Below are 18179 nucleotides of genomic sequence, written 5' to 3'. Positions count from 1 at the left end.
GACCACAATGGCCCCCTTGGACACGCCAGAAACCTGTGATTGCAAGTTCGAATCCTGCATCACGCCGGTTATGTTTCTAGGTCTGTCAGCATGGTCGTGGGTTTCACCAAAGTGGTAAGCGCCAAAGACCCGCATCATTTCGAGCTTTCCTCCCACATCAAGCCGATGACAGAACTGAAATACTGCTGAAAGCGGCGTTTATCCAAACTCTTTCACCCACGTCAAAATCAGCGTGAGGTCTAGCTTACCCAATCACTCACTTACTTACCCTGTGTAGGCATCAGGAACGTAGAAGCAGTCAAGACGGAGCGTGATGCATGTTGGGTAATCGCTGACCCTCACTGTGTCGCCGACAGCGGGGTCGTCCGTTGTTGACAGACTCCTCATAACGTTGTTGGCGCTCAACGTCTTCGTTCCCCTGCAAGGGTGCATGGTCACGAGGTTGCCAACTTTGTCGTGTACGCCAACGAAATCTCCGGCTTTAACGCTCAAGGGGGTGCTGAATGTCCACGTGACCGCTCGACCCTCCACACACTGCACCTGTTCCGTTACCCTCAGGGTAAAATCCTTGGGAACTCCGGTATCACTGCAACATATTTAAAGGGGGTTATGCACGGGCTATTTGTCATCTCCAGCACGTTTAATTCAAAGAGATCCTTGCGCAAGATTACCGTAACTCACACACTTATAGACGAAAATATGTGCACTAAGGGCATTGCCCTGTCCTTAGATAATGACGTTGAACGAAAGGGACATACCAACATGGCTATCGGCTAAAAATAGATTCACCACACAATGCCATATACTCACGCTAGACGCCAGAACTGGATGTTTAATGTGCCGCTGTTTCTGCAGTAAGCTCTGCAGGCTTTCACTTTAGAGTCCACTGCCACACTCAAGTAGGGGGAAGGTCCAGCAATTATTTGGTTCTTGCTTGTGGCAGAACGAGTGTCGCTAAGCTCGTAGTAGTTCATCTGTCTCGAAGCTGTGGCGCCATCTTGCCAAAACGAACACACATACATACATTAGTGAGACGTGTTATTCCTTGTTTGTGATAGGCAGATCGATTGAATTGTTAGACCCGTGAAGACCCGGGTTAGAATAAGTGTTCAGGAAACCATGGGTGGTCAGGCTCGCTAACTTGGTTGATGCATGTCATTGTATCACAGTTGCGTGGGTCGACGCTCATGATGTCAATCACTGGATTGTCTGATCTAGACCCGATTATTTATATCATATAGCTGGAATATTGCTCAGTGCGGCGTTAAACAACAAACAAACAAACAAATGAAACAAAATGTTATTCCCAACAAGTCAACTTCGCAGTTGACTAAAACTATCCCTGAATGAAGAGTCTGACTTCACTCCCTTTGAAGTGATGACAGTTTAACCCGCGCCGCTCCCTAATACAGCAAAGAAATATTATTGTTAATCAATGAATGCTATTCAAAGAGTATAATGGTCCAACTGTCATGTCCTATTGGTTTTTGTCCACTTCAACACACCGACAATATTCAGTTGGTTATAATGCGTCAGCGTGTCTACAAAACCTTTATTTTTTAATGCCCCAGACTAACGCTTAATTCCTTAAAATATTTAATTTGGATAGAAACAAAAATTACATTTAAATCGAAAAGGAAACCCATAGAGATAAGAGATCCTGAACATGGGAAAATCTAGACTTGCTCTTTTTATGACTAGAGCGTTACAGTAAGGGTAGACTAACATTTCGTCTATGAAATATAAATATAAATATATTACACAATATCCTTCTTGACTCAAAAGAAAAATTCTCCCTATGCTGATTTCATGTGAGGAATCTAGAGCTGGCTAGACTTGCTTTTGTATGCATTTCTAGATTATTTTTTTTTTATTAAATAAATATATTCCACAGTCATGGAGCAGGACTACAGTCAGGGCTGTACAGAAGGGAAAATAATATGTTTCAGGGACTGTGAGACAGACTAATAAAGCTCGTGTGAGATACCATGTACACTACTAATCTATATAAACCACCCTCTCTCGCTCGCACCCGTGTATACACGCATCAACCAAGTCAGCCTAGAGGCAGCAAGGCTGTGACACATGGCGCACGAGAAATATTGATTTGTAGTCTACCGGTACACAATTCAGTCCCGAAAAAACACGACATGTAGGTCCGAAATGGGTTTAATTTGACGTATGTTTGCGTGATATTTAAAATAGATTTTCGAGTAAGGTATACTTTTTTAATATCCGAGTCAGACTAGAAATACAGTGAGTGAGTTAGGTTTAACGCCGCTTTTAACAGTATTCCAGTTATATCTAGGCGTGTCAGCTTAATGTGGGAGGAAAGCCCGAAGTGATGCAGGTCTCAGAGGTTTATCACTTCGGTGAAACCCACGAGCACGGGTATGGTGCTGACAAACCTAGAAACCAAATCGGGGCGAACCGGGATTCGAACCCACAATCCTAGGTTTCTGGCGTGACCAAGGGACGCAGCTTTGCACAGCGAATCGCGGCGCCTTAGACGACGACCCCCCCATCCACCCACCCACCCACCCACCCCCTAGAAATACAGGAATTTACCGATTTTGCTGCCGAGGGATATGTAATTTTTGAGGAGGATATTCTCAGAATATTCATATCAGGAAAATAATACATTATCCTGCTGATTCTGCCACGGCCTCTAGCGGAGGGACATGGGCTAATGATTTTAACCAAATTAAATGTAGTAGATGTGTTTGTCTGCGGCGTAACGCAACATTCACTCACGCAGATAGTCCCTGCTGTTTCGTAATGGCCGGTTTTATGGGCAATAGATAATTCGGTACCACTCGTGTCTTTCCGGGAACAGCCGGCGATGACCACTCGTGTCTTTCCGGGAACAGCCGGCGATGATTGCGGCGAGTTGGGACGAATATCAATAGAGGGGAAAGTCTCACCTCCGCATATGATGTCACTTCCGGTGAGAGTACCATCTCGTTGGCAGGCACGGATTCTGTTTCCGCTCTGGTAGACATACCCCGAACCACATTCGTACTTGACGGCATCGCCAGTTTCCAAGGTCGTGGCGTCGGCAACAACACCAGCCGGGGGAGTGGGGACGGTGCACGTGCCTAGGACATTAAACACGTATTAGACATACTCAGCGGGTCAAAACAAATTCATTATAAGTACTTTGTGAAGACTAGATGGATAAAAAATAAATATTGCATTTTCAATGTCTGCGCAAAAGCCAGGTCCAATATGTCTTCAGCAACCAATGCTTGTCTCAGGAGGCGAGGGGCGGTCGGGTAGCCCAGTGGTTAAAGCGTTCGCTCGTCACGCCGAAGACCCGGGTTCGATTCCCGACATGGGTACAATGTGTGAAGCCCATTTCTGGTGTGGCCCCGCCGTGATATTGCTGGAATATTGCTAAAAGCGGCGTAGAACCAAACTCACACTCAAGAGGCGAAAGAGGGATCGGGTGGTCAGGCTCACTGACTTGGTTGGTGCATTTCATTGTATCCTCATTGCGTAGATCGATGCTTATGGTGTCAATCACTGGATTGTGTGGTCTAGACTCCATTGCTTATAGACCGCCGTTATAAACAGACTTGGTTGACATTCCCGAGTGTGGCGTTTAACGGCGGTCTGTAAATAATCGAGCCTGGACCACACAATCCAGTGATTGACATCATGTCTATTGAGCATCAATACACGCGATGACATGCATCAACCAAGTCTGGATCCAGTGCGTTTAACGTATCTCATAATGTAAGGTGTTCGTATCACTAACAGGTATCCGACGTTAAACAAACAAACAAACAAACAAACAAAAAAACAAACAAAGAGTTACATCCTCATCCCATACTGGTTTCGAAGATTCATCCTGATTATCACCCTTGGCGATGGTTTCACCAAAGTTGTAAACGTTACTTCCGGTTCTCATCCAGCATTACCCAGCACAACTTTGTAACAGGGTTAACATATCGTAGTTACCATCACGTCACCTACCTGGTTCACAGTTCCCGGATGTGTATTCACAGAATTCCTTGGCAAAGCTTGCACTGTACCGCAGCTGGGGATTACCGCTGAGAATTGTCCCACAGTCGTCCTTTTTGTCATTACAAGATCCGGAACCGCCTAAATCAAGACATCATACTCGGATCAGTTATAGATTGGGCATGGCACAAAAGTCACAAATAAAGCGCAATCAAGAAACTTAAGTTGCGGAGAGCGGATGGGTGACCGTGTTCGATAAGCTTGAATCCTGGGATTACCTGGAGCTTCGGTCTAGCCCCGCCCTGAAACAAATGTTACAAGTGTCTCTTTTGGCAATCGACTTTATTTCTTCGAAATATGCCTCTGTTCGACACGTAGTGAATGGGTACCCGGTAGGATGAAATGGTAATGTTAAGCTTATAGCGCCTCATCAGGCAGCTTGGCTTGTATACTCCCAAGGGAAATGAGACTACATTTCTCGTGCACAATGATCCAGTGACCAGGGCAGGAATAAAGTAATAATATAGAGCTGAGTTGATTCAGCACATCATCATCATCATCATCATCATCATCATCATCATCATCATCATCATCGTCATCATCAGGATTAGGGACTCGTTTGATTAAATTGAAAAAAACATTTCTTCCTACTGAAACTGGCAACTAATTTCTATATCCAAATTAACAATGAATAAGGATATTTTTTTATTTTTCCGGGCGGTGTTCACTTTCCAACAAAGGTCAACAAAGTGTCAACAATTATACCTACATCGGAGAGGAATATTGGAGGTCGCAAATACCTGATCGGTTGGTCGAGTTACCTAATATGCAAGTTTCTTCTTCTTATTATTATTAATTCGTGGAAACGGCCTTACCTGTAAGTGGCAGCTTGCACAAGGCATATCCGGAGTGTTTATTGTTGCTCGTCTTGGCTAGCTTGTTTGCGTACTTGTGGTTACTAGGTAGCAACCAGGCCATATTGGTACTTGCGCTTCCCTGAATCCCGTTCACTAAACAAACGTGGAAAGGGAAATGTCAGAGTAAGTCATTCATTTTGAGGTGCATCGGCCACAGCCTGGTTCCCTGGGTATGCTGCGCTGGCGCTACACTGCGCCAGCGCAGCATACCCAGGGAACCAGGCTACATCGTCCAGTACTGTTTCATTGTTTCATCTTCGAGGGTGAGGTGACGTCATACGACAAAACGATGCATGTAAACCGGTGTTCATAGGGCGAAAAGGCGCTGCAATTCGCTTTGGAGAGTTGTGTCCCTTGGGCACGCCAGAAACCTATGATCTTAGGTTAAAGAACATCCTGAACATCTTTTCAAATGGATATGATAGAAATTAAGTAATGTCGTTTGAAACGATCGGGTATTCTTTAATTTCATTTTTGTTGTATATTAATATTAGTCTGTGCGTGGTCGTACCTGCACCATTTTTCCACAGGTAGCTGCCAGTTACAGGAGCGTTATCGTAATCCGAAATCCATCCATTTCCACTCGGGGTTATCCCAAACCAAAGTTTAGCTGTACTAAGCCTGTAAAGAAAATGGATTCAGTAATTTGTTCAATTAAATATTAATTACGAAACAATTTTCACTTTAAAAAAGAAAGAAATAGAATGGGAATTTTGGATTAGAATTATTGGTCCCCAGGAGCATTATAAAACTACGATTGTTGTAAAAGGCAGCCACACGGATTGGCTCGTTGTTTGGGACACATTCTAACCCGGATCCTAACGCAGGTCTTTCGGTATTAAAGGGAGGGAATATTGATGGTGGTGTTTTCTATCTCCTTCATACCCTCAAAGTCATTCTAGCTGTACAAAACCGTGTTAAAGCTAGAGCTAGTAAACATGAAAATAAAATAAAAGTAAAATATTTAAAATACAATTATTACTGAAATGTTGAACTCAAACCAGCAAAATTTGCTTAACGTTTGAAACTGTTTTGGGTTCGGAATCAAATAAGCTGCTAACATAGAGCTTTGGTTAAATAGAACAATAAAGCAGAACGTTAGGTATGGTTTCATAGAACAGTTGGTATAGTTGTGGAAGGACATATTTCCTGAGTCCAAGTCGCCAACAGATATCTAAGTAACCAACAGATATCTGAGTGATAAACGGATATCTAAGTGACAAACGGATATCTAAGTGACCAACGGATATCTAAGTGACAAACGGACATCTATTGAGTAAGTGACCAACGGATATCAAAGTTAACAATTGACATCTAAATGACCAACGGATATCTAAGTGACCAGCCGATATCTAAGTGACAAACGGATATCTAAGTGACAAACGGATATCTAACTTACAAACTGACATCTAAGTGATTTACGGATACCTTAGTGACAAACGGATATCTATGTAACCAACAGATATCTAAATGACAACGGATATCTAAGTGACCAACGGATATCTAAGTGACAAACGGATATCTAAGTGACCAATGGATATCTAAGTGACAAACAGATATCTAAGTTAACAACTGACATCTAAGTAACCAACGGTTATCTAAGTGACCAACCGATATCTAAGTGATAAACGGATATCTAAGTGACCAGCCGATATCTGAGTGACAAATGGATATCTAAGTGACCAACGGAGATCTGAGTGACAAACGGATTTCAAAGTGACCAACGGATATCTAAGTTAACAACTGACATCTAAGTGACAAACGCATATCGAAGCGACAAACGGATATCTAACTTACCAACTGACATCTAAGTGATTAACGGATATCTAAGTGACCAGCCGATATCTAAGTGACAAACGGATATCTAAGTGAGAAACTGACATCTGAGTGACCAAAGGATATCTGAGTGACAAACGGATATTGATCATCAGACAATAAGTGATCAACGCATATTAAGTGATCAACGCATATCTGAGCGATCAACTGATGTAGCGAACAACGAATTCAACGGATATTATTTTATCATCAGACACTAAGTGAATAAGTAATATTAAGTGGTCATCGATCAAGTTGTTGGATGATTGACTTACCCCAGAACATTATCTCTCAAGTCAACAATGATGTCTTCGAGTTCGGTCTGACTCTCTGGGTATACAAGAACGCTGTTTCCGTTTTCGGCTTTAGCACATTCCGCCCTTGCATCAATACCTTTAAAAGTTCCTGCGGGGAATTTGTAGCAGTTTCCACTTCGCTCTATAAAGCCAGCTGGGCACCCTTTGAAATACGAAACATACTGTGTTAATGAGTGAGTGAGTGAGTTGGGTTTAACATCGCTTTTAACAGTATTCCAGTTATATCAAGGCGTGTCAGCTTAATGTGGGAGGAAAGCCCGAAGTGATGCAGGTCTCAGACGTTTACCACTTCGGTGAAACCCACGAGCACGGGTATGGTGCTGACAAACCTAGAAACATAATCGGGGCGAACCGGGATTCGAACCCACAATCCTAGGTTTCTGGCGTGCCCAAGGGACGCAACTCTGCACAGCGAATCGCGGCGCCTTAGACGACTGGGCCACCCGTGCCCCTGTGTTAATGAGGTAACTGTACACTTTAAGGCGGTAAATCTCGACAGTTCTCAGTGTAATGGGGTCGTAGCTTGTTATCAACTGGAACACTATTTTTACGTCACAGTTCTTACATATCAAAATAATATCACGGCCGCTGCAGAAATGGGCTTCACACATATACCATGTAGGGAATCAAACACGGGGTTTCGGCATGACGAGCAAACACTTTAACCACTACGCCACTCTACCGCCCAGAATTCTCCGAGACCGAACCACATGATATTACGTAAAATTGATTCAATCACGAGATCAGTGGCTTGCGAATCATAGATATATATCATTCGATATTAACATACCCTGTTTGAGGCACGGTGGTCCAGTTGTCTAAGGCGCTACAATTTGCTGTGCATGTCAGAAACCTATGATTGTGGGTTCGAATCCCAGTTTTCCACTATTATGCTTCAAGGTTTGAAGACCCCATACCCGTGCTCGTGGGTTTCATCGAAGTAGTAAAAGCTTAAAACCTGCATCACATCGGGCTTCCCTCCACATTAAGCTGATATGAAGTGATATAACTGTAATACTATTCAAAGCGGCGTTAAACCTAACCTAACTTGCCATGCTCTCACAATAGATTCAGGTACTCGGGTTTTTTAAATGCTTTTTATCTAATCTGTGACAAAGGCGATACGATGGCCATACATACCTGCACAGAAGTTATCCTGGGTTGACCATTGCCCATTTGACAGGCACACAAACTCCCGTGTGTTGTCACCGGAGTTGCATTTGACGGAGATGCTGTCTCCAGTTTTGTAGCCGTTGGCGCTGACGTCGAGGTTGGTCGTTCCCTCTGGCAACGTGGGCTCACCGCAGGAGACGTCTTGTGCTGGGAATGAGGAACATACGCAGGTTAGACCTTGAATCTACAGCTTCTGTTGCACCTGATCGAGATGTCAGGGCTAAGCCAAATGTGTTTACATTGAATTCCTCTATTACAAAAAGGTCGGGTTATCTCAGTATAAAATACACTTGAATAAAAACACAACAAGAAACAAAATAGATTCATATTGATAGTAATTTATTAAGGGGAGGGGAGGATGGGCAAGAAAAAGTGACACCGTGAAAGAATTTGTTTGTTTATTTGTTGTTTAACGCCGCACTCAGCAATATTCCAGCTATATGGCGGCGGTCTGTAAATAATCGAGTCTGGACCCGACAATCCAGTGATTAACATCATGAGCATCAATCCACACAATACGATGGCTCGCCTCTAACGACAAGCGTGGGTTGCTGAGGACCAATTCCAACCCGGATCTTCGCGGGTACACAGTAAAAGAGGATGGGGGATGGAGGGTAGGTGGTTGTTGCCAAATGAATTACAACTGTGGGGTGGCGTAGGGGAGGGTTGTCATGAAAAATGACACAGTTCTGCTTTTTAAAATAAAGAGATACCTATAGGATTCCGAAAGATGTGAATGGTGATGAATGACAGACTTTTATGGCTTTCGCAACAATCTTTCCGCGGAACTACACGAGTCAGTTTTAGTTGAGAGTTATCGCCCCTTGTCCCTACCGGGAGTTTCCGCAGCAGGGTAGTCGGTGATCAAGCCCGCGTCTTTGCACTCCTTGAAGCAAACTCTCCTCGTTTCGGGGTCGCTACACGTGGGGTCGAGGGAGAGGGAGCTGGAGCAATCCTCGAGGACGTCGAAGGGTTGGACTGTTGAGAAAAATAGGGAAAAACGGTGATAAAAGCTCTCAATTTAAAAAGCTTAAACCGGGCCACAATCCTCTTATTATATTCCCCCTGTCCTGACTGATAAGAGACATATATAAATAAGTCATGTTTTCTAGACTGAAGGCAACTGATGCCTCTTCACCTTCTACAGAAAGCCCACTCACACAACGCCTCTATACACCCAGCATTTCACTCACACGACGCCCCTATACACCCAGCGTTTCACTCACACAACACCCCTATACAAGCATAATTTCACTAACATAACGCCCTGTAACAATCAGCATTTCACTCAAACAACGCCCCTATACACCCAGCATTTCACTCACACAACGCCATGTAACACCCAGAATTTTACTCACACAACGCCCCTATACACCCAGCGTTTCACTCACACAACGCCCCTATACAAGCATAATTTCACTAACATAACGCCCTGTAACACCCAGCATTTAACTCACAACGCCCCGTAACACCCAGCATTTCACTCACACAACGCCATGTAACACCCAGAATTTTACTCACACAATGCCCCTATACACCCAGCGTTTCACTCACACAACGCCCCTATACAAGCATAATTTCATTAACATAACGCCCTGTAACACTCGGCATTTCACTCACACAACGCCCTGTAACACCCAGCATTTAACTCACAACGCCCCGTAACACCCAGCATTTCACTCACACAACGCCCTGTAACACTCAGCATTTAACTCACAACGCCCTGTAACACCCAGCATTTAACTCACAACGCCCCGTAACACCCAGCATTTCACTCACACAACGCCCTGTAACACCCAGCATTTAACTCACAACGCCCCGTAACGCCCAGCATTTCACTCACACAACGCCCTGTAACACCCAGCATTTAACTCACAACGCCCCGTAACGCCCAGCATTTCACTCACACGACGCCCTGTAACACCCAGCATTTAACTCACAACGCCCCGTAACGCCCAGCATTTCACTCACACGACGCCCCGTAACACCGAGCATTTCACTCACACGACGCCCCGTAACGCCCAGCATTTCACTCACACGACGCCCCGTAACACCGAGCATTTCACTCACACGACGCCCCGTAACACCGAGCATTTCACTCACACGACGCCCCGTAACACCGAGCATCTCACTTACACACACAACGCCCCACAACGAGGTTAAATGTAAGGAATTATTTTCGTAATACTCACTGAATTGCCCAACGTCACAGTAGGTGAAGGTCACGTTTCCCAGGTGTACCGAGGTGGCACAGTAGGGCATGAGTTTGAGTCCCCGCACATTTCGGCAGTAGTTCGATTCAAAGCCACAGACGTGGTTCTTTGTTGACGCACTGTGTAAAACAGAAAACATTTTACTTTAGTTGGTAGATATCCACATTACGTAAGTATAGTAAGTTTGTAGTGCTGGCCCACTGAGATACCATGCCGCAGTTTAACATGAATACCACACTCAGATATATATATATATATATATATATATATATATATATATATATATAGAGAGAGAGAGAGAGAGAGAGAGAGAGAGAGAGAGAGAGAGAGAGAGAGAGAGAGAGAGAGAGAGAGAGAGAGATGACGAACGTGTAGGCTGTATCACGTGTGGAAGGATGGAAGGAGAAATGCATCAAGACAAGATACGCATCACTCTATCACAGTTGTGCTGCTAACAACACCCCCACCTCCTCCCACAACTGGGACAACGTCCAAATCCTCTCCAACAACCTCCATGATTCCACTAAAAGAAAACTAACAGAAGCAGTCCACATCCGCCGCCACAAGCCATCAATCAACAGAGATCAAGGCTATTTCATCTCATCTGCCTACTTTGAACTCATTAAGCAATATCTTAACTTATCCTGTTTAATTGGCTTCTTGTCCCATTGGCTTCCACCTTTATGTTCTCTGTCCATCAGGTTGTGACCGTATTATCCTTCTGTTGTCATTACTTACGCATGTATGCAATTATTCTTACTGTTAATTATTGTATATATAGTCTGTACTTTGTCCATCATTTAGTCTTGCTTGACAACGGTATTAGGATCTATATCGAAACGCCGATTTTCACAGTATTAAAGACGTTGTTATCCATTAATTGTGTCTACTTTGTCATCCGTCAACTAAGTAATGTCTATTAAACAATTCAGCATTTAAACTTGTGCCATAAATAGAGACATGTTTAAACACATGGTTCAGCTTGATAAAAACGGATCCAGATCAGAGTGGGTGATTTCCCGGAAGCACGTATTTGTTTTGATTCTGCCGTAAATCGTCACACCTACTCACAATGGTGCAAAAAGGGATGGATCGGCTTCAAACACCTCCGACCAGGGCCTGCACTGCGCGAAGCCCTCCTCGCTCACGGCGTAGTTCACCTGCCCGCAATATTCTTCGCCTCTATTCGCCAATGAATGTGGCAACTTTGTTGCTGAAATGTCAGAATGGTATTTACTAAAATGGACATGGTCGCGGTCAATACGAAATGGTGGACACGGTAAGACCCCATTCGCCTGACGTCGCAGTAATTTCCCGGGACAGATCTTGTGTTGTGACTTTATCGTCACTACATGTGCACAGGTCATCAAGACATGTACAAAGGGCTGTGACGTCACCACACGTACATAGAACTGTGACGTCACAACATGAAACAAAGCTGTGACGTCACAACATGTACAACAGGACGTGGCGTCATCACAAGTACACAGATCTGTGACGTCACCATATATGCACAGGGCTTTGATGTCACCACACCATTCGTCACCACTCGCCCCTTTCCGTAACCTGCAAGAAGACTCGTCCCCCTATCGATGAATGTTATGTGCGAAAATACCACAAACCAATCAGAATGCGCGTATGATTTCAAGTTCTTCGTCAAAGAATCCCTCAGAAATAATTTTTGATTTTATATATGTCTTGCATCTTGAAATATACCCGAGACACAGTTAAATGTGTTCAATCATACTGTAAAATTCCGCATGTTCCGATGTGCTTTAACTTGAATCTGAAATATATATAATATTATAATATATGAGAAATATATGTGAACCGTTGTTTAAGGTATGCCCGTTTGCACTAAGACGGAACCCGTTCGCAAAAATGGCCATGAGAGGGGCACTTGTCCCGGAATAACACGAGTTGGTCACGAATGGTCACCACATGTGCAGAGGGCAGTGACGTCACATGTACACAGGGGTGTGACGTCACGACATGTACACAAGGAGTGAGTGAGTGAGGGTCCAGAAAAGCTACAGGTCATCGACGTAACGATTATGAGAAAATGCGGGAAATACCCACTTGGGCATAAAATGGACTTGTCCGACATTGCCATCGGATTCTTCGGAGGGGGTCATTCTTATGAAATACGTGTAAATATTTTTAAAGTTTGTACATTATATCACCATCCTTGAAGGGGCTGTAAATAATGTTGATATCTCATATACGAAAATATACGACTCGTGGTCGTTGTTCACCGTGCACTTAAAACATAAGCTGGTTCCCGGCTCCCTAAGCGCGTCATCAACCTTCGCCAATATTCTGATACTAGAGACGGGGCCCAGCGTACATAAAACACAGCAGGGAGAACAAACCACTCGGGGCGGCGCCCCTCATGTCTTCTTAGCCCTGCATTGTTTTATTGTACGATAAACAACTCCCACTTGTCGTTTTTTTCTTAAATAAAATGACTGATTGCTCGATGCATCACTTACATGCCGCGAGCTTGGCTGTACACTCGAACCCAGAAAAGGCACACGATTGAATCCCTGAGCTGAACGTCACCCTCAGTTTGTTGGCAATAGACAGCACGGGGGACATTCTGTCTCCGTTCGAGTAAACAGGTCTGAGAAAAAAAAATTATCATTACTCGTCATAACGTATAATGGGCATAAAAAACATGAAAAATATGTGTTAAAAAATATGATTGTTTGTAGTTTAACGCCGCGCTAAATCTATGCAATATCCAAGGTATAAGAATTCCACTCCGATTCACACCTATTGCAATATTATTAGAACAATTTCTCACAGAATATGACCCAGTGGGGATTCCGGGAAAACAAATGTTCAACGCACACCATCACCATGGCTCGACTCCGGCCACATTCGTAACCACTCGCCCCTTTCCGTAACCCGCTATTCGGCTTGTCCCGGAATAACACGAGTTGGTCACGAATGCTCCGGCCAATGATATTATGTAGGTAGCGGAAGGAGCCGAATGGTCCCGAGTGCCCATGCCATGCTTGGCGTGGTTTGTTGTTTAACGCCGCACTCAGCAATATTCCAGCTATATGACGGCGGGCTGTAAATAATCGAATCTTGACCAGACAATCCAGGGATTGACATCATGAGCATCGATCTCTGCAATTGGGATACGATGACATGCATCAACCAAGTCAGCAAGCCTGACAACCTGATCCCGTTAATCGCCTCTTACGACAAGTATAGTCGCCTCTTACTGCAAGCATGGGTTGCTGAAGACCTATTCTCTACCCGGACTTTCACGGGTCGATAATTTCGTTACATGTGTCAGTAGCAGGGTGTTGGTGACCTGTGGTCACGTGACGTACACACCCTGAGAGCTGGTGAAGCTCCGTACAATCCGCTATTGGTCCGTTAAACTCATATAAAAAAAAGTACTTATGGAAATGAAAAAAAAACCTGTTTTGCTGGATTTAATAATCGACACAAAGCATTACGTAGATGTAAATACGAAATAACAAAACAACTGGAAAAGTACTAGTCTGGATTTGCTAGTTTTATCTCAGTACTCAATGCAAAATGTACTTTACAGGAGGTAATTTGTAGGCACTTTCAACATTCAAAAATAAAACTAAGTCCAAATTGACATGGCAGAAACAGGCTATAGGCATTATGCAAATTACCCGGAATAAAAGTTATCAAAACAACAATAAAAATAACAGCTATGTTTATGTACATAATAATAATGACATGTAAGTTGTTGTTTGAGAAGGGAATATGTTACTTTTACGTTCTGATATTTTGACGATGATTCACTATCCCACAATGCCACTCACAAATCACTAACCAGTGAAAAATCACATGCACGTGGGTTTCAAGCACCTGTTTTCACCTGTCGTCAAGGTGTCATAGGTCATGGACATTCACCTTGATCTACTAACACCTGCAGGTTATGCTTAATTTTACAATAGTCTGTTTTGTTCATATTTTTACACACTTTTACGTGTAAAATGACATAAAAACCTTTGATACGCTGTATTTGTGCCAAGGCCCAATTAGTACTAATTGAGTTGTTTGAATATTTATATATTTTGTATATTAACTGCATTAATTTAAAATGTGAGAAAAGTATTTTTTCTTTTCCGCTAGTACTTTAGTTCCGACCCACAACAGCCATACTCAAATCTCGTTTTCTCGAAGTTATGGGGACAATGCTATATCCGTAATTCGAGACAAGCAGAGTGGAGGTTATGGCCAGGCCATAAAACTCGACTCAAACGAGGTATCGAGATATTTGAGTTCGAGTTATCGAGGCGTCAAAGGGTAGAAGGTCGAGATAGAAGGAGTTGCAACCAGAGTTACTTCCCTTGGTCCGCGATACGCTGCTCGCGGTTTCAAACCTCGGATTTTACGGGTCGTTATCCTAGGCTTGATAGTAATATTCCATGTATGTTGGTATTGAATTTGTCACTCGCTTATCATCAACCATGGGTAAACAAATCTTACATCACACCGCCTTCACCAAACATGTTCTTGCTGACCGTAAACGACGCATCGCATCCAATGGCGATGTCGCTGCATTCAAGGAGCACCCTGGAGCCCTCGGGAGCCTGCGGGAAGAGACGGTCATCGCTAATTAACTTACTGCCGCAACATTTTATTTGTTCTTCGGAATTCTATTCCAAAAGTAACAGGGGCGACGCTACCATTGTAGCTGAAAAGCAATTGTTTGCACCTAAGAAAAAAGTATAATTTAATATTATAATAATAATAATAGAATTTTTTTATTTATAAGTAAACATCAATTTACCAGCGATGCAGTAAGTTATTAATTCAAAGTCTACAGAGTTGAACATGGTAACTATTTTTTTTCTAACTTGAAAATCGGAATCTTTACGCACTTTTGGATTTTAGTGGTAGATGATTTGTGACGTTAAGTGAAGTAAACCGCGCTCTCACAATTATTTTCTCTGTAATGATAGGTCGGCTCGCGATAAAATATGAAAATATGAATAATATTATCCATCATAAACTACAAATGAAAACAGGTAAAAACACATAAAAGTAATATTATCAATTCGTTTTAATGTTCAAATTTCATTTGTAAAATAAAAATTAGAATAGATAAATTTTTCAATCAACAAGTATTCTTTACGGCTTTTCTTCGCGACAATCTTTAGACAAAGTATAAAACTAACTTGCTAAATACAATGTACATATATCTGATCAGAACAGTATGACATCAAGGCATCGTGTTTCTTAAGGAATGTCAGAAGGCCGAGTTTAGGCAAATAAGTCTTAATCAAAATAGTTTTTATTTTTTTTTAGGATTGTGTGTTTGGTCGAATCCGTCAAACGAAAAATTAATTAAGAATTGCTACCTTACCTTAAACAGCCAGTTGCACTCAGTGTTGGAGCCGTACGGGTTTGGGTAACCGGGGGAGGAGAAGTACTGCTCTGTATTGCTGTCACTCAGATCGAACATGCCTCCACAGTCTGAAAGAAGTGATGTTCGTTGGAAGTAGACAGACAGACAGACCCACAGCCACACCGACAAACAGCGACATCGGCAAACAGACACATTGGCAAACAAACACACCGACTAACAGGCACACCGACAAACAGACACACCGACAAACAAACACACCGACAAACAGACACACCGACAGACAGACACATCGACTAACAGGCACACCGACAGACACACCGACTAACAGGCACACCGACAAACAAACACACCGACAAACAGACACACCGACAGACACACCGACAAACAAACACACCGACAAACAGACACACCGACAGACACACCGACTAACAGGCACACCGACAAACACACCGACTAACAGGCACACCGACAAACAAACACACCGACAAACAGACACACCGACAGACACACCGACAAACAAACACACCGACAAACAAACACACCGACAAACAGACACACCGACAAACAGACAGACTCATCGACTAACACACATATCGACAAACAGACTCATCGATTAACAGACACATCGACTAACAGACACATCGACATACAGACACACCGACAAACAGACACACCGACAAACATACACATTGAGAAACAGACACACCGGCAAACGGATACACAACGTCAGACAGCTGCACAATGACATTTTATAAGGCTTTTTGTAATAGAGCATCATTTAGATACGGTATTTGAATTTTAATAGCAGATGTTTTGAAAAGAAGATTTGTTCCAGAAAATATATTTTCAGCTACAAGCCCTCATGTATAAGACAGACAAATCGAATTCCGACTGAAGAAATCCCAGTTATGACCTTTTGTAGCGTGTTTAGTAGACAATAGTGTGACGTGATCTTGTTATTCGTTTCGCCCACGTTTGCGAACATATCGTTAAAGATTGACACGATTCACTCAAGATTCCCTCACGACGGAAGCATTTATAGGCCGCTTCTACATGTATATCAAGGATTGGTTTCGTTTGTTTAGTGGTTGTTTAACGCCGCATTCAGCATATTCCAGCCATATGACGGCGGTCTGTAAATAATCGAGTCCGGACCAGACAACCCAGCGATTGACATCATGAGCATCAATCCACGTACTTGGGGTACGATGACATGCATCAACCAAGTCAACAAGCCTGGCCACCCGATCCCGTTAGTCGGCTCTTACGACAACCATAGTCGCCTTTTACGGTAAGCATGGGTTGCTGAAGACCTATTCTACCCCGGATCTTCACGGGTATGATTGGTTTCGACTTGGACGAGTTCATTACGTTTGCATTGAGTGATTACTGTCTTTTGTATCTGTTTTAATAAAATAAAAGCACGGAGAGAAGTGTGGATTATGTACTGGCCGTGTTATTGCAGTAACCATGTATGTAGACACCGGGTTTGTTCTGCACTTACTGTAATCGACTGGCTCGTATCTGCAGTAGTCAAACTGAAGCTTGTCGCCGGAGGAGGCCGTGATGGAGGGCTGAATGTCACCGAAGTTGAAGGTAGAGGGTCCTGCTTGGTCAAAGATGAAATACTCGCTCTGGGCGTTCATACCTACAGGAGTTGAGAGAGTGTGTTTAGTAGCAGTCAATGACCCGTAGATGACTGGTGTGAGTGAGTAGAAGCAGTAGTGGTAGTAGTAGAAGTAGTAGTAGTAGTAGTAGTAGTGGCGGTGGTGGTGGTAATAGTGGTAGTGGTAGTAGTAGTAGTAGTAGTTGTGGTGGTAGTAGTGGTAGTGGTAGTGGTAGTAGTAGTAGTAGTAGTTGTGGTGGTGGTAGTGGTAGTGGTAGTGGTAGTTGTAGTAGTAGTGGTGGTAGTAGTGGTAGTGGTAGTTGTAGTAGTAGTAGTAGTAGTTGTGGTAGTGGTGGTGGTAGTGGTAGTGGTAGTGGTAGTAGTTGTGGTAGTGGTGGTGGTAGTGGTAGTGGTAGTTGTAGTAGTAGTGGTGGTAGTAGTGGTAGTGGTAGTTGTAGTAGTAGTAGTAGTGGTGGTAGTAGTGTTGTTAGTGGTGGTGGTAGAAGTAGTAGTGGTAGTGGTAGTAGTGTTGTTGTTAGTGGTGGTGGTAGTGGTAGTAGTAGTAGTTGTATGGGTAGTGGTAGTAGTAGTAGTGGTGGTGGTAGAGGTAGTGGTAGTTGTAGTAGTAGTAGTAGTGGTGGTAGTAGTGTTGTTAGTGGTGGTGGTAGTGGTAGTAGTAGTAGTGGTAGTGGTAGTAGTGTTATTGTTAGTGGTGGTGGTAGAGGTAGTAGTAGTAGTAGTAGTGGTGGTGGTAGTGGTAGTGGTAGTTGTAGTAGTAGTAGTAGTGGTGGTAGTAGTGTTGTT

General features: G+C 43.3%; 1 protein-coding gene across 1 annotated transcript in view; it reads right to left on the bottom strand.

Annotated features, from left to right (window-relative positions):
* LOC139470307 (uncharacterized) overlaps nucleotides 1–18179 on the bottom strand; it is a 46456-nt gene that overhangs the window by 825 nt on the left and 27452 nt on the right. The window contains exons 13-27 of the mRNA XM_071252668.1: nucleotides 17274–17417; nucleotides 15767–15876; nucleotides 14887–14990; nucleotides 12894–13024; nucleotides 11473–11614; nucleotides 10381–10520; nucleotides 9023–9166; nucleotides 8156–8335; nucleotides 6974–7157; nucleotides 5395–5504; nucleotides 4842–4976; nucleotides 3979–4107; nucleotides 2925–3098; nucleotides 811–997; nucleotides 269–586 (exon numbers count right to left, since the gene is read on the bottom strand). Of these exons, the coding sequence (XP_071108769.1) occupies nucleotides 269–586; nucleotides 811–997; nucleotides 2925–3098; nucleotides 3979–4107; nucleotides 4842–4976; nucleotides 5395–5504; nucleotides 6974–7157; nucleotides 8156–8335; nucleotides 9023–9166; nucleotides 10381–10520; nucleotides 11473–11614; nucleotides 12894–13024; nucleotides 14887–14990; nucleotides 15767–15876; nucleotides 17274–17417 (2332 nt within the window). The remainder of the gene's footprint in view (nucleotides 1–268; nucleotides 587–810; nucleotides 998–2924; nucleotides 3099–3978; nucleotides 4108–4841; nucleotides 4977–5394; nucleotides 5505–6973; nucleotides 7158–8155; nucleotides 8336–9022; nucleotides 9167–10380; nucleotides 10521–11472; nucleotides 11615–12893; nucleotides 13025–14886; nucleotides 14991–15766; nucleotides 15877–17273; nucleotides 17418–18179) is intronic.

Source organism: Haliotis cracherodii, unplaced genomic scaffold, assembly GCF_022045235.1.
Source record: "Haliotis cracherodii isolate W230 unplaced genomic scaffold, xgHalCrac1.p SCAF_20, whole genome shotgun sequence".
Lineage (NCBI taxonomy): Eukaryota > Metazoa > Mollusca > Gastropoda > Lepetellida > Haliotidae > Haliotis > Haliotis cracherodii.
This window is presented reverse-complemented; position numbering and strand designations above follow the sequence as displayed.